The sequence below is a fragment of the Xenopus tropicalis genome, chromosome 4, assembly GCF_000004195.4.
Source record: "Xenopus tropicalis strain Nigerian chromosome 4, UCB_Xtro_10.0, whole genome shotgun sequence".
NCBI lineage: Eukaryota > Metazoa > Chordata > Amphibia > Anura > Pipidae > Xenopus > Xenopus tropicalis.
Window position 1 is genome coordinate 147,644,807 of NC_030680.2, and position 16,118 is coordinate 147,660,924.

Here is a 16,118-nt window from a genome sequence, read left to right on the forward strand (position 1 = left end):
ATTTCCCATCCCAGGCGCCGGGGGTGGGAGATTGTGTGAGTGCGAGTGCTGGGTCAAGTAGTTTTGCCCAGGGCACCCATTTCTGGGTGGTTCCCACTATAAATACCGAGCTGCTCTTGCAGCCCCCACTAACCGGCAAGGCTTTGGCGCCATGTTGTTTTGGATTTGCTATGACAGGATTCTGGTTTCTATATGGATAAGACTTGAGTGGACCTGTGGGAGGCAGCCAGCAACGCTTATTCCGAATAACAAACATATTCTGTTGAAACAAATTATTTATATTTTTTTAATTTGAATGTGTTTAACAGAATACAGACCAAATCGACAGGATCCCACTGCCCCTGAGCGAATCAGGAGAAGCCAATGGGGAGAAGATACGGACAGGGGAAGAAGTGGGTTTCCTGTGGGTAAGTATATGGGTACAGCCGCGTGGGGTTTTAAAGGTGGTGGAGCCCATTATTATTTTTGTTTGTTGAATTTTGATATAGAACCTTAGCCCCCCGGCACTGATTGGCGATTAGTTCAATAGCACCTAGGAGTCTTCATGTTGAACAATAGGGATATATGGAACTGTTACTGCCGCCATCTTGCTCTACTGTCCCCATCTTGTCATACTGTCACCATCTTGTCATACTGTCACCATCTTGCTCTACTGTCTCCATCTTGTCCTACTGTCTCCATCTTGCTCTACTGTCTCCATCTTGCCCTACTGTCATCATCCTGTCCTACTGTCTCCATCTTGTCCTACTGTCTCCATCTTGTCCTACTGTCACCATCTTGCTCTACTGTCTCCATCTTGCCCTACTGTCTCCATCTTGTCCTACTTTCTCCATCTTGCCCTACTGTCTCCATCTTGTCCTACTGTCTCCATCTTGCCCTACTGTCATAATCCTTCCCTACTGTCCCCATCTTGTCATACTGTCACCATCTTGCCCTACTGTCTCCATGTTGCCCTACTGTATCCATCTTGCTCTACTGTCTCCATGTTGCCCTACTGTCACCATCTTGCCCTACTGTCTCCATCTTGCCCTACTGTCTCCATCTTGTCCTACTGTCTCCATCTTGCCCTACTGTACCCATCCTGCCCTACTGTCTCCATCTTGCCCTACTGTCATCATCCTGCCCTACTGTCACCATCTTGCCCTACTGTCTTCATGTTGCCCTACTGTTTCCATCTTGTCCTACTGCCTCCATCTTGTCCTACTGTCTCCATCTTGTCCTACTGTCTCCATCTTGTCCTACTGTTTCCATCTTGTCCTACTGTCTCCATCTTGTCCTACTGTCTTCATCTTGCCCTACTGTCTCCATCTTGTCCTACTGCCACCATCCTGCCCTACTGTCACCATCCTGCCCTACTGTCTCCATCTTGCCCTACTTTCTCCATCTTGCCCTACTGTCTCCATCTTGTCCTACTGTCACCATCCTGCCCTACTGTCTCCATCTTGCCCTACTGTCTCCATCTTGTCCTACTGTCACCATCCTGCCCTACTGTCTCCATCTTGCCCTACTGTCTCCATCTTGCCCTACTGTCTCCATCTTGTCCTACTGTCACCATCCTGCCCTACTGTCTCCATCTTGCCCTATACTGTAGCCCATACTGTAGCCCATACTGCGGCCCATACTGCGGCCCATACTGTAGCCCATACTGTATCCCATACTGCGGCCCATACTGTAGCCCATACTGTAGCCCATACTGTAGCCCATACTGCGGCCCATACTGTAGCCCATACTGTAGCCCATACTGTAGCCCATACTGTGGCCCATTCTGTAGCCCATACTGTGGCCCATACTGTAGCCCATACTGCGGCCCATACTGTAGCCCATACTGTAGCCCATACTGCGGCCCATACTGTAGCCCATACTGTAGCCCATACTGTAGCCCATACTGCGGCCCATTCTGTAGCCCATACTGTAGCCCATACTGTAGCCCATACTGTAGCCCATACAGTGGCCCATACTGCAGAAAGCAAACAAGGAAAGTACCAAGTCCCAGTGAGGTTTAGATGCACGGCTCTGCATTTTGCTGTCATACAGGAAACATTTGTATTAAACAGCGCATTAAATCAGAATACTCGGGGTGGAAAAGAGATTGTTTTCCATTCTTTGACACACTATTTCTTTCTCGGTGAGTTATTGCGCCGCGCCGCCGCCATTATTCTTCTGATTGAGGGCCCCAGATAGGAATAGTTAGTTATAGACTTTGCCTTATGATTTATCGGAGAGTTAACATAGAAATATGTGCGGGCTGAGATAATTGCTCCGCATCCCGGGACGGAAAACCCAACAAACTGATAACTAATCGGTTTCCTCCAAATGAGATGCACATTTACAAGTGATTTGCCGTCAGATGTTATATACTTAGGGTTGTTTGCGAGGAGCGATGTTGTTCATCAAAGCGCAACACAAATGCTCTCTCAGGTCTTATGAATGTCTTTGTGCGGATCTGATCGAGGGAAGCTCCTAAATTTCCCAAAAATATGTTAATGCAGGAAATAGGCAGCTGTAATGTCGGCCATACACGGCCAGTCCTGTACGGTGTTGAACCCATTGACTCCCGGATACATAACATGGCGGCAAACCCCACTGAATCAGGGTTTACTTGTCCTTTAAAGAGGCAGTGTTTCCCTTTGTTCAACGTGAGTACAATGAATAGGGCGTAATTCTTGCCTATGATTGTACACGTTTCCATTGGTCAATTTGTTTGGGCCTAGATGATCGGAACAGCAGGAAGTGAAGAGGAACTGTGACTCCACCTCCTCGTTGATATGCAGCACACCGGCCAATGTTGCATCGGCACAGTCAGTGACCATACACAGAGGCTCAACCAACTTAAATAGTATCATAAATCCACGGTCAACACCCTTTGCATTCCAAAAATCTTTAAAAACAAAGTTATAGGGGTTAATTTATAATACCCCAGGGCAAAAAAGCTAGAACATTAAGAGGTGCAAATGAGCCCCCCCTTAGTGCTCACTTAAGAAGCACTTGCACCCAGAGTAAGCTGGGCTCTGCCCTATGGGCCAGAATTAAAATCAGGAGGCACAGCCAGCCTTGCTCGGGTCCCGGTGTACCTGCCGCTCCCAAACAAACAGGTGGGTGGGGGGGACACCTACATGACTCCACCCACCCAGGGCCACTCTTGCCATAAGGTAAGGTGAGAACTTTGCCCCAGCCGGCAGTGAGGGACCAATTACCAGGGTTTGTAAAAAGCTGCCACTGGTAAATCAAAGAGCAGAATTTCCGTTTTTTAAAATAAAAATTCAACGCTGCTCCAACACTAAATTTGTAAGCGCGGAGCACGAGAGAGGGGGGCGGCATCAGGCTTCGGCCTATTATGTAATGGAGTGAGGTTCTAATCCCTGGACCATTATGTAAGGGAGTGAGGTTCTAGCCCCCGGCCCATTATGTAATGGAGTGAGGTTCTAGCCCCCGGCCCATAATGTAATGGAGTGAGGTTCTAATCCCTGGACCATTATGTAAGGGAGTGAGGTTCTAGCCCCCGGCCTATTATGTAATGGAGTGAGGTTCTAATCCCTGGACCATTATGTAAGGGAGTGAGGTTCTAGCCCCCGGCCCATTATGTAATGGAGTGAGGTTCTAGCCCCCGGCCCATTATGTAATGGAGTAAGGTTCTAACCCCCGGTCCATTATGTAATGGAGTGAGGTTCTAGCCCCCGGCCCATTATGTAATGGAGTGAGGTTCTAACCCCCGGCCCATTATGTAATGGAGTGAGGTTCTAACCCCCAGCCCATTATGTAGTGGAGTGAGGTTCTAACCCCCGGCCCATTATGCAGTGGAGTGAGGTTCTAACCCCCGGCCCATTATGTAATGGAGTGAGGTTCTAACCCCCGGCTCATTATGTAAGTGAAGTGAGGTTCTAACCCCCGGCCCATTATGTAATGGAGTGAGGTTCTAACCCCTGGCCCATTATGTACGTAAAGTGAGGTTCTAGCCCCTACCCATTATGCAATGGAGTGAGCTTCTAGCCCCCGGCCCATTATGTAATGGAGTGAGGTTTTAGCCCCCGGCCCATTATGTAATGGAGTGAGGTTCTAGCCCCCGGCCCATTATGTAATGGAGTGAGGTTCTAACCCCTGGCCCATTATGCAGTGGAGTGAGGTTCTAACCCCTGGCCCATTATGCAATGGAGTGAGGTTCTAACCCCTGGCCCATTATGCAATGGAGTGAGGTTCTAACCCCTGGCCCATTATGCAATGGAGTGAGGTTCTAACCCCTGGCCCATTATGCAATGGAGTGAGGTTCTAACCCCTGGCCCATTATGTAATGGAGTAAGGTTCTAGCCCCCGGCCCATTATGTAATGGAGTGAGGTTCTAGCCCCCGGGCCATTAGTTTGCATGGCTCTGAGTGTCTGGCAGCAGAGTTCCAGGCACCGTCTCTCCCTGTCACATTTACAGACAAAATTTAAATAAATCCATGAAAAGCCCTCAATTTCCCTCAGTACCGTCTCCCCGCTGCAGGGCAATGCGGCTCTAAGCCAGATATTCAGGGGTCAGACAATTCATTCGGGGGGCACGGCAAACTCCGGAGCAGGCATTTTCTTTCGCAGGTTCTTATCCCATAGACGTCAATAGTAATTGCTAAACGCCGGCACGTTCCGGGCAGGTTGGTGCATAAACACTCACAGCCTCAGCTCTGGGTTGGGAACGTGTATTAGTGCCAAGGGGAAGTAAACCCAAACATAATCCTTGGCCTCATGACAGAAAATGTCATTCTGAGCAACTTCAGGAGTATTTGTTTGCTCTTTCTGTTCTCTGTCCCAGTTCTTCTTTTAAAGGGGATATTCACCTTCCGACAAAAGTCCGAAACAGACCATGAATATTGTTTTTTTTTTTAAAATGAACCATTACCAAGATATTTAGCTCTTAGCTTTGCCAGTCCTGAACCTCCGATACCCCCCTCCAAGCAGGGGGTCAGATGCTGCTCATAATGAAAAGATACAATATTGGTGTATTATTGGGCACACTAATACCAATGGTATGTGCTCCCAAACTGCCCACTGATTGGCTCATTTAGTTGTCAATCTACAGGGCATATTTTTTAAACCCCCCCCCCTTTTCCTTTATAAGTTATGGTGACTTCAAAACACATGACCATTTCTGGGTGGATTTACCCATTAAAGGGGTTGTTCCCCTTTGAATTAACTTCTAGTATGATGTAGGGAGTCATTTGCAATTGGTCTTCATTTTTTGAATTATTTTGAATTTATATTGTACACCATTTCTCTAGTTTGGAACTTCAACAGCTATCTGGTTGCCAGGGTCCAATTTAACCTAGCAACCCGGCAGTGGCTTGAAAGAGAGACAGGAATACAAAATGAGCAGGGCCTAAATAGAAAGATAAGCAATAAAAAGTAACCATAACAATAAAACTGGAGCCTCACAGAGCAATAGGGTTTGGCTGCCGGGGTCAGTGACCCCCATTTGAAAGCCGGAAAAAGCCAGAAGAAGAAAGCAAATAATTCCAAACCTATACAGTATAAAAAATGAAGACCAATTGCAAAGTTGCTAGGAATAGGCCATTCTATAACATACTAAAAGTTAACCTGAAACCCCTGTTTTTATCCTGTGCAGCAATGGCAGAGACCCAATGTCTTATCAGTAAAGTAATACAAATTGCCTACACCACCGAGCAAACCAAGGACACACATGCATGCTAGGCCCCATCAGCCAATGAATGGGCAGAGTTCTGCCGTTTGCTCCCACACTACTTCCTGTTACAGTTAGAGCTGCATCACTTCCTGTCAGCTGATCTCTGAGGGAGCAAACAGCCCATCACTAAATGGTGGCTCAAGGGAAAGGATGTAAAAGGGCAATATTTACTGATATATATATTCCAGTTTGGGGAGATTCTTTAATAGGTCACTTACATAATATAAACTGTCTGTTGGTTACGTATTCATTCTTGGGGTTTAGTTTCCCTTTAATAGCTCAAACTCATTTCTTCAACTTGCCTTTTTACTGAGAAGATCCATTTTGATTTGAATGTGGGAACCAGACGAGGGTCTGAAACACAAGCGGTTAATTGAAATGGAAGCAGCGACGATAATATTGGAATCAAACGCGGAAGCTCAAAGGTTCAAAATAATAGAATATTTGCGAGGCCGGGGCCTTATCTACAGAACAGCAGGAGAATATCAGGGAAATAATAAAACCCTCTCGCAATTTAAAACATGCAGATAAGGGGAAATGTATTTTATGTGATATTCTTTCTCTCAGACAGTTCTACTTTGGGACACTGTGGGAATGAAGATAAGCTCCCAATTCAGATCCGCGTTCCGTCAGGTGAATATCTGAATCCGGCAAAAATAGGGAATAAGTCACCGGAGCTTGGAGACTGCGCCGCGCTTCCAGGTGAGATTCCCGCACCAACACTCTCATTGGGAGATACACTTGTCAGTCATGTCTTCTCTTTTACTTCTGGGGCCACAAACAAACTCTCCTATTCATCCTATCCCAAGCCACATTAATCTTAATTATTTCATTCTAGTGTTTGGTCATCCAGAGAGGAACTCACAGCACAAAGCAAGAGTAAATAGCGAGCAACAATATAGTAGCAGTGGGGGAATAATAGCCTCTGGGAAGGGACTGGGGCTGTGGGATAGCAGGTATAGTAGGGAGAGATGGTGCCTATAGTAGCAGTGGGGGGATAATAGCCTCTGGGAAGGGACTGGGGCTGTGGGATAGCAGGTATAGTAGGGAGAGATGGTGCCTGTAGTAGCAGTGGGGGGATAATAGCCTCTGGGAAGGGACTGGGGCTGTGGGATAGCAGGTATAGTAGGGAGAGATGGTGCCTATAGTAGCAGTGGGGGGATAATAGCCTCTGGGAAGGGACTGGGGCTGTGGGATAGCAGGTATAGTAGGGAGAGATGGTGCCTATAGTAGCAGTGGGGGGATAATAGCCTCTGGGAAGGGACTGGGGCTGTGGGATAGCAGGTATAGTAGGGAGAGATGGTGCCTATAGTAGCAGTGGGGGGATAATAGACTCTGGGAAGGGACTGGGGCTGTGGGATAGCAGGTATAGTAGGGAGAGATGGTGCCTATAGTAGCAGTGGGATAATAGCCTCTGGGAAGGGACTGGGGCTGTGGGATAGCAGGTATAGTAGGGAGAGATGGTGCCTATAGTAGCAGTGGGGGGATAATAGCCTCTGGGAAGGGACTGGGGCTGTGGGATAGCAGGTATAGTAGGGAGAGATGGTGCCTATAGTAGCAGTGGGGGGATAATAGCCTCTGGGAAGGGACTGGGGCTGTGGGATAGCAGGTATAGTAGGGAGAGATGGTGCCTATAGTAGCAGTGGGGGGATAATAGCCTCTGGGAAGGGACTGGGGCTGTGGGATAGCAGGTATAGTAGGGAGAGATGGTGCCTATAGTAGCAGTGGGGGGATAATAGCCTCTGGGAAGGGACTGGGGCTGTGGGATAGCAGGTATAGTAGGGAGAGATGGTGCCTATAGTAGCAGTGGGGGGATAATAGCCTCTGGGAAGGGACTGGGGCTGTGGGATAGCAGGTATAGTAGGGAGAGATGGTGCCTATAGTAGCAGTGGGGGGATAATAGCCTCTGGGAAGGGACTGGGGCTGTGGGATAGCAGGTATAGTAGGGAGAGATGGTGCCTATAGTAGCAGTGGAGGGATAATAGCCTCTGGGAAGGGACTGGGGCTGTGGGATAGCAGGTATAGTAGGGAGAGATGGTGCCTATAGTAGCAGTGGAGGGATAATAGCTTCTGGGAAGGGACTGGGGCTGTGGGATAGCAGGTATAGTAGGGAGAGATGGTGCCTATAGTAGCAGTGGGATAATAGTCTCTGGGAAGGGACTGGGGCTGTGGGATAGCAGGTATAGTAGGGAGAGATGGTGCCTATAGTAGCAGTGGGGGGATAATAGCCTCTGGGAAGGGACTGGGGCTGTGGGATAGCAGGTATAGTAGGGAGAGATGGTGCCTATAGTAGCAGTGGGGGGATAATAGCCTCTGGGAAGGGACTGGGGCTGTGGGATAGCAGGTATAGTAGGGAGAGATGGTGCCTATAGTAGCAGTGGGGGGATAATAGCCTCTGGGAAGGGACTGGGGCTGTGGGATAGCAGGTATAGTAGGGAGAGATGGTGCCTATAGTAGCAGTGGAGGGATAATAGCTTCTGGGAAGGGACTGGGGCTGTGGGATAGCAGGTATAGTAGGGAGAGATGGTGCCTATAGTAGCAGTGGGGGGATAATAGCCTCTGGGAAGGGACTGGGGCTGTGGGATAGCAGGTATAGTAGGGAGAGATGGTGCCTATAGTAGCAGTGGAGGGATAATAGCTTCTGGGAAGGGACTGGGGCTGTGGGATAGCAGGTATAGTAGGGAGAGATGGTGCCTATAGTAGCAGTGGGGGGATAGTAGCCTCTGGGAAGGGACTGGGGCTGTGGGATAGCAGGTATAGTAGGGAGAGATGGTGCCTATAGTAGCAGTGGGGGGATAATAGCCTCTGGGAAGGGACTGGGGCTGTGGGATAGCAGGTATAGTAGGGAGAGATGGTGCCTATAGTAGCAGTGGGGGGATAATAGCCTCTGGGAAGGGACTGGGGCTGTGGGATAGCAGGTATAGTAGGGAGAGATGGTGCCTATAGTAGCAGTGGAGGGATAATAGCTTCTGGGAAGGGACTGGGGCTGTGGGATAGCAGGTATAGTAGGGAGAGATGGTGCCTATAGTAGCAGTGGGATAATAGTCTCTGGGAAGGGACTGGGGCTGTGGGATAGCAGGTATAGTAGGGAGAGATGGTGCCTATAGTAGCAGTGGGGGGATAATAGCCTCTGGGAAGGGACTGGGGCTGTGGGATAGCAGGTATAGTAGGGAGAGATGGTGCCTATAGTAGCAGTGGGGGGATAATAGCCTCTGGGAAGGGACTGGGGCTGTGGGGTAGCAGGTATAGTAGGGAGAGATGGTGCCTATAGTAGCAGTGGGGGGATAATAGCCTCTGGGAAGGGACTGGGGCTGTGGGATAGCAGGTATAGTAGGGAGAGATGGTGCCTATAGTAGCAGTGGGGGGATAATAGCCTCTGGGAAGGGACTGGGGCTGTGGGATAGCAGGTATAGTAGGGAGAGATAGTGCCTATAGTAGCAGTGGGATAATAGCCTCTGGGAAGGGACTGGGGCTGTGGGAAAGCAGGTATAGTAGGGAGAGATGGTGCCTATAGTAGCAGAGGGGGGGATAATAGCCTCTGGGAAGGGACTGGGGCTGTGGGAAAGCAGGTATAGTAGGGAGAGATGGTGCCTATAGTAGCAGTGGGGGGATAATAGCCTCTGGGAAGGGACTGGGGCTGTGGGATAGCAGGTATAGTAGGGAGAGATGGTGCCTATAGTAGCAGTGGGGGGATAATAGCCTCTGGGAAGGGACTGGGGCTGTGGGATAGCAGGTATAGTAGGGAGAGATGGTGCCTATAGTAGCAGTGGAGGGATAATAGCTTCTGGGAAGGGACTGGGGCTGTGGGATAGCAGGTATAGTAGGGAGAGATGGTGCCTATAGTAGCAGTGGGATAATAGTCTCTGGGAAGGGACTGGGGCTGTGGGATAGCAGGTATAGTAGGGAGAGATGGTGCCTATAGTAGCAGTGGGGGGATAATAGCCTCTGGGAAGGGACTGGGGCTGTGGGATAGCAGGTATAGTAGGGAGAGATGGTGCCTATAGTAGCAGTGGGGGGATAATAGCCTCTGGGAAGGGACTGGGGCTGTGGGATAGCAGGTATAGTAGGGAGAGATGGTGCCTATAGTAGCAGTGGGGGGATAATAGCCTCTGGGAAGGGACTGGGGCTGTGGGGTAGCAGGTATAGTAGGGAGAGATGGTGCCTATAGTAGCAGTGGGGGGATAATAGCCTCTGGGAAGGGACTGGGGCTGTGGGGTAGCAGGTATAGTAGGGAGAGATGGTGCCTATAGTAGCAGTGGGGGGATAATAGCCTCTGGGAAGGGACTGGGGCTGTGGGATAGCAGGTATAGTAGGGAGAGATGGTGCCTATAGTAGCAGTGGGGGATAATAGCCTCTGGGAAGGGACTGGGGCTGTGGGATAGCAGGTATAGTAGGGAGAGATAGTGCCTATAGTAGCAGTGGGATAATAGCCTCTGGGAAGGGACTGGGGCTGTGGGAAAGCAGGTATAGTAGGGAGAGATGGTGCCTATAGTAGCAGAGGGGGGGATAATAGCCTCTGGGAAGGGACTGGGGCTGTGGGAAAGCAGGTATAGTAGGGAGAGATGGTGCCTATAGTAGCAGTGGGGGGATAATAGCCTCTGGGAAGGGACTGGGGCTGTGGGATAGCAGGTATAGTAGGGAGAGATGGTGCCTATAGTAGCAGTGGGATAATAACCTCTGGGAAGGGACTGGGGCTGTGGGATAGCAGGTATAGTAGGGAGAGATGGTGCCTATAGTAGCAGTGGGGGGATAATAGCCTCTGGGAAGGGACTGGGGCTGTGGGATAGCAGGTATAGTAGGGAGAGATGGTGCCTATAGTAGCAGTGGGGGGATAATAGCCTCTGGGAAGGGACTGGGGCTGTGGGATAGCAGGTATAGTAGGGAGAGATGGTGCCTATAGTAGCAGTGGGGGGATAATAGCCTCTGGGAAGGGACTGGGGCTGTGGGATAGCAGGTATAGTAGGGAGAGATGGTGCCTATAGTAGCAGTGGGGGGATAATAGCCTCTGGGAAGGGACTGGGGCTGTGGGATAGCAGATATAGTAGGGAGAGATGGTGCCTGTAGTAGCAGTGGGGGGATAATAGCCTCTGGGAAGGGACTGGGGCTGTGGGATATATATATATATATATAGATACAGTATATACCCAACCAATGACTATTAAGGGGTGGCCCAACCTTTTACAAATTCATCCCTCGTGCCCAAAACCCAAATAAATCTGTATCTTTGTATTTATTGCCACTGAAAGTATTTTCCTTCAATTTCAAAACTGATGAAGATTTCTCCATTCAGATTTTGGCGAGTATCACTGCATAAACAGGGAATTATTTTATTTTCTTATGTAAAAGAAAAGGAAATCAGGGAATATTGTTAAGAGTTTACAAACCCTTCTCATTCACTGATACCATTATTACGTTCCTCCGCAATTAAAAACTTAACATAAATGTGCCTGAGACTAATTAGATGATTGATTGATTGATCATTCGCTCGTTTATCTTGTTTGCTGCAATATTCTGATTGCATAGTAATTTCCATATTTTAAAAAAGAGCAATGTTTATTAACTCTTCCAGAACTGAACATTCGCTAAGAATTGATTCTTCTTTCCAAAAGATTATGGTGAACCTGCAGTCCTGCCTTGCTTTATGGCTGAGATTCTAGCTATCTGTATAACAGAGCATTCTGTCACAGTGGCACAGATCCTATCTGATCCCCCCATTGTAAGCAGCAGTCCTGCCCTGCTTTATGGCTGAGATTCTAGCTATCTGTATAACAGAGCATTCTGTCACAGTGGCACAGATCCTATCTGATCCCCCCATTGTAAGCAGCAGTCCTGCCCTGCTTTATGGCTGAGATTCTAGCTATCTGTATAACAGAGCATTCTGTCACAGTGGCACAGATCCTATCTGATCCCCCCATTGTAAGCAGCAGTCCTGCCCTGCTTTATGGCTGAGATTCTAGCTATCTGTATAACAGAGCATTCTGTCACAGTGGCACAGATCCTATCTGATCCCCCCCATTGTAAGCAGCAGTCCTGCCCTGCTTTATGGCTGAGATTCTAGCTATCTGTATAACAGAGCATTCTGTCACAGTGGCACAGATCCTATCTGATCCCCCCATTGTAAGCAGCAGTCCTGCCCTGCTTTATGGCTGAGATTCTAGCTATCTGTATAACAGAGCATTCTGTCACAGTGGCACAGATCCTATCTGATCCCCCCATTGTAAGCAGCAGTCCTGCCCTGCTTTATGGCTGAGATTCTAGCTATCTGTATAACAGAGCATTCTGTCACAGTGGCACAGATCCTATCTGATCCCCCCCATTGTAAGCAGCAGTCCTGCCCTGCTTTATGGCTGAGATTCTAGCTATCTGTATAACAGAGCATTCTGTCACAGTGGCACAGATCCTATCTGATCCCCCCCACCCCCCTTTGTAAGCAGCAGTCCTGCCCTGCTTTATGGCTGAGATTCTAGCTATCTGTATAACAGAGCATCCTGTCACAGTGGCACAGATCCTATCTGATCCCCCCCATTGTAAGCAGCAGTCCTGCCCTGCTTTATGGCTGAGATTCTAGCTATCTGTATAACAGAGCATTCTGTCACAGTGGCACAGATCCTATCTGATCCCCCCATTGTAAGCAGCAGTCCTGCCCTGCTTTATGGCTGAGATTCTAGCTATCTGTATAACAGAGCATTCTGTCACAGTGGCACAAATACTAAAAAACAAGAATCTCTACAGAGATTCTTCCATCAATCTCGCCCTAAATGTCCCCGGGATCCCCTCAGATGCAGATCCAATGAACTGTTTAAACTATTTTCTTTTCACCTGTCCCCACACGTGATTACCCTTAGCAGCACATAACTCTCATGGTTTCCTTCCTCTCACGTTACTGGCCGCCATTCGACTAGCAAATGGAACGGAACATGACAAAGCTATTTATCCAAGGCTCATCGTTAGGTTGCAGGGCAGCTTTGCTGTGTAGCCAGCGACACTACACGCACACCAGAGAGCAATATAAATCAGCTGAGAGGTTTCCAACTAAGTTATCAGTCGTCTCGGCTAATTTGTCTTCTTCCTATTCCCACATCTATGGCCAAGAATATATGTCTGTCCATCAGAGTATTGGGGCTCCATATGTGTAATATTCTTGCCAGTAAATTTGTAATCCCTAGTTGTTCAGCCTCTAACCCACCCCCGATCTGCCCCAATTCTGCCCCCCCCCCCCCATTCCCCCTTCATCCTGCCCAATACCTCTTTCACACCACCTTTCTCCTTTGCTTTATGGTGTAACAGCTCCACCCCCAAATGCATTATAGGCCATCCCATTTTGCATCAGAATTCTGCCCCTTTTGATTCCACCCCCCCATCTCCACATCATCAGCCAGTAAGGGGCCCAATACAGTGCTGTGCACTCTGGGTACGGGCACTTGCACTCTGGATACCGGGCATTTGCACTCTGGGTACCGGGCACTTGCACTCTGGATACCGGGCATTTGCACTCTGGGTACCGGGCACTTGCACTCTGGGTACGGGCACTTGCACTCTGGATACCGGGCATTTGCACTCTGGGTACCAGGCACTTGCACTCTGGGTACCGGGCATTTGCACTCTGGGTACCGGGCACTTGCACTCTGGATACCGGGCATTTGCACTCTGGGTACCGGGCACTTGCACTCTGGGTACGGGCACTTGCACTCTGGATACCGGGCATTTGCACTCTGGGTACCAGGCACTTGCACTCTGGGTACCGGGCACTTGCACTCTGGGTACCGGACACTTGCACTCTGGGTACCGGACACTTGCACTCTGAGTACCGGACACTTGCACTCTGGGTACCGGGCACTTTACCTCTGGGTACCGGGCACTTTCACTCTGGGTACCGGACACTTGCACTCTGGGTATCCGGCTCTTGCACTCTGGGTACCGGACACTTGCACTCTGGGTACCGGGCACTTGCACTCTGGGTACCGGGCACTTGCACTCTGGGTACCGGGCACTTGCACTCTGGGTACCGGACACTTGCACTCTGGGGTACCGGGCACTTGCACTCTGGGTACCGGACACTTGCACTCTGGGTACGGGCACTTGCACTCTGGGTACCGGACACTTGCACTCTGGGTACCGGACACTTGCACTCTGGGTACCGGGCACTTGCACTCTGGGTACCGGGCACTTGCACTCTGGGTACCGGGCACTTGCACTCTGGGTACCGGGCACTTGCACTCTGGGTACCGGACACTTGCACTCTGGGTACCGGACACTTGCACTCTGGGTACCGGGCACTTGCACTCTGGGTACCGGGCACTTGCACTCTGGGTACCGGGCACTTGCATTCTAGGTATCCGGCTCTTGCATTCTGGGTACCGGGCATTTGCTAGTAAGTACAAGGAGACAACTTGTAGTGCAGAAAATAAACAGTTAACTCTTAAAGAGCCACAGGTGCCCAAGTTCTGGAGAGACCTCTGGGTCTGACCCTCCCTCGGTTCTTCCCGCGGCGGATCACATCAGGTTAAGCCGAGGCCGTGATAACTTTATTAAACAGTCGCATTCGCGCACTTTCTCCAATTTCCATATCGTTCTTCACCAGGGAAGACATTTGAATTTCAAATTAAGGCCTTTGCTAATGGGCCTCGTGGGAGCAGCCTTAATACTTATTTCACTTCTGTAGTAGGCCGGGGCCTGGCGCGGGGCGATCAGGTGGGAACCGGGCGCGCTCATTAGCATTCCCCCCGCCCCAACGGAGAACGCTCGCAATAAAAGAAATGCGTTCCGTCTGAATGACATGAAAGGAGGCAGAAAGCCTTCAAGGAGGCGCTGCCAGGCAGGGGTTAATTATCATTTCAGCCCTGTACTGCGCATTATTACTGGCCGAGCCGCCCCTGACGAGATGCAAACGACCTGCCCCGAGCCATGACCATGAGTTATCATTAGATAACTGGTTTAATTGACTTCACTCCGTCCTTAGAATTGTTAACTTCAAACAAATTGTTGCACAAAAACCAGCGTCGAAAATCCGAAACCTCTAAAGTTTCGAAGCAAAAGAGGGTGAGCTTCCCCTTTAAATTTTACTATGATGCAGAGAGTGATATTCTAAGACAATTTGCAATTGGTCTTCATTTTTTATTATTTGAGGTTTTTTAATTATTTTACTTTCTTTGTTCAGCAGCTATCTGGTTGCTAGGGTTCAAATTATCTTAGCAACCAGGGAAAGGTTTGAATGAGAGCCTGGTATATGAATAGGGGAGGGGCTGAATAGAAAAATAAGTGATATAAATAACAATAACAATAAAACTGGAGCCTCACAGAGCAATAGGGTTTGGCTGCCGGGGTCAGTGACCCCCATTTGAAAGCTGCAAAGAGGCAGAAGAGGAAGGCAAATGATTAAAAAATATACAAATAATAATAAAGACCAATTGAAAAGTTGCTAGGAATAGGCCATTCTATAACACCTATAACCTGAAGGTGTCCAGTTTCCCTTACTGTATATTACTGTATATTAAATATTCTTTGTTTTTCAGATGAGACTCCGCCCCCTGACAGTTTCCAAGAAGAAGCATCTAATTCCCCTGACAGTTGCCGGAAACAAAGCTCTGATCTACCCGAGAGGCTTAACGATTACAGGCAAGATGGCAGCCTGAACGAAAGCGCCATTTTCTCCTACTGGCCAATGGTGCGGTCGTCCCGCCGCCCGCAGTCGCTGGATCACAGCACAGCATCGCTTTATGGCGCAGGGCACAGCGGCCGAGGGGCTCAGTTAGAAGATGATTTCTATGGAAGTGACGACAGCTTGCAGGTAATAGGAATATACGTGTATATTTGCTTTGCTGCTGTTTGCTGTACAACTGGGATCCCTTATTATCTGTACCTGTGATACCTCTTATGTTTGAGACTCGTTGCCAAATCTGGAGGCGGGGCCTGAGTGTACCTCCTACTTCAGTAGCCACTCCTACTTCTTAATGGAGATTGTTGTTATGCCCTTTTCTGTGTATATAGATAGTCAAACTGGGCCAGCAGAACATGAGCCCCACTGACCCAGTCCCAATCCCTACCTGTAAGTACTGTCGCTCCCCCAATGCCTTCCCTCCTCCAGTCACAGCAAACTAAAGATGGCCATACACGCTTAGATCCGTTGACTTTCCGAGGTCGCCAAGCGAGTGGATCTTCTCCCGATATTCCCACCTACGGTTGGGCAATATCGGGTAATTCAAGCTAATTCGGTCATTTGGCCCTGGGGCCAAACGATTGAATTAGAATGATGGGTAGAGGCTCAGTTGGTTCGGGGACCACATCAACGAGCCAGATCTGATTACATTTTTAAACCTGCCAGATCAATATCTGCTGATTTCAGGCCAGATGTCGGTCGGGCAGGCCCGTCGTTAGTGCCCATACACGGGCCAATAAGCTGCCGAATCAGTCTAAGGGACCCGTATTGGCAGTTAGAATCGGGGCCGCT

The 16,118-nt window shown here is 49.2% G+C and overlaps 1 protein-coding gene across 1 annotated transcript in view; it reads left to right on the forward strand.

The window, feature by feature from the left end:
• The window catches only part of c3orf67 (chromosome 3 open reading frame 67), a 157,930-nt gene that overhangs the window by 85,237 nt on the left and 56,575 nt on the right, over positions 1–16,118 (forward strand). Inside the window, exons 11-13 of the mRNA XM_002935046.5 lie at positions 309–407; positions 6,239–6,373; positions 15,184–15,458. Of these exons, the coding sequence (XP_002935092.3) occupies positions 309–407; positions 6,239–6,373; positions 15,184–15,458 (509 nt within the window). The remainder of the gene's footprint in view (positions 1–308; positions 408–6,238; positions 6,374–15,183; positions 15,459–16,118) is intronic.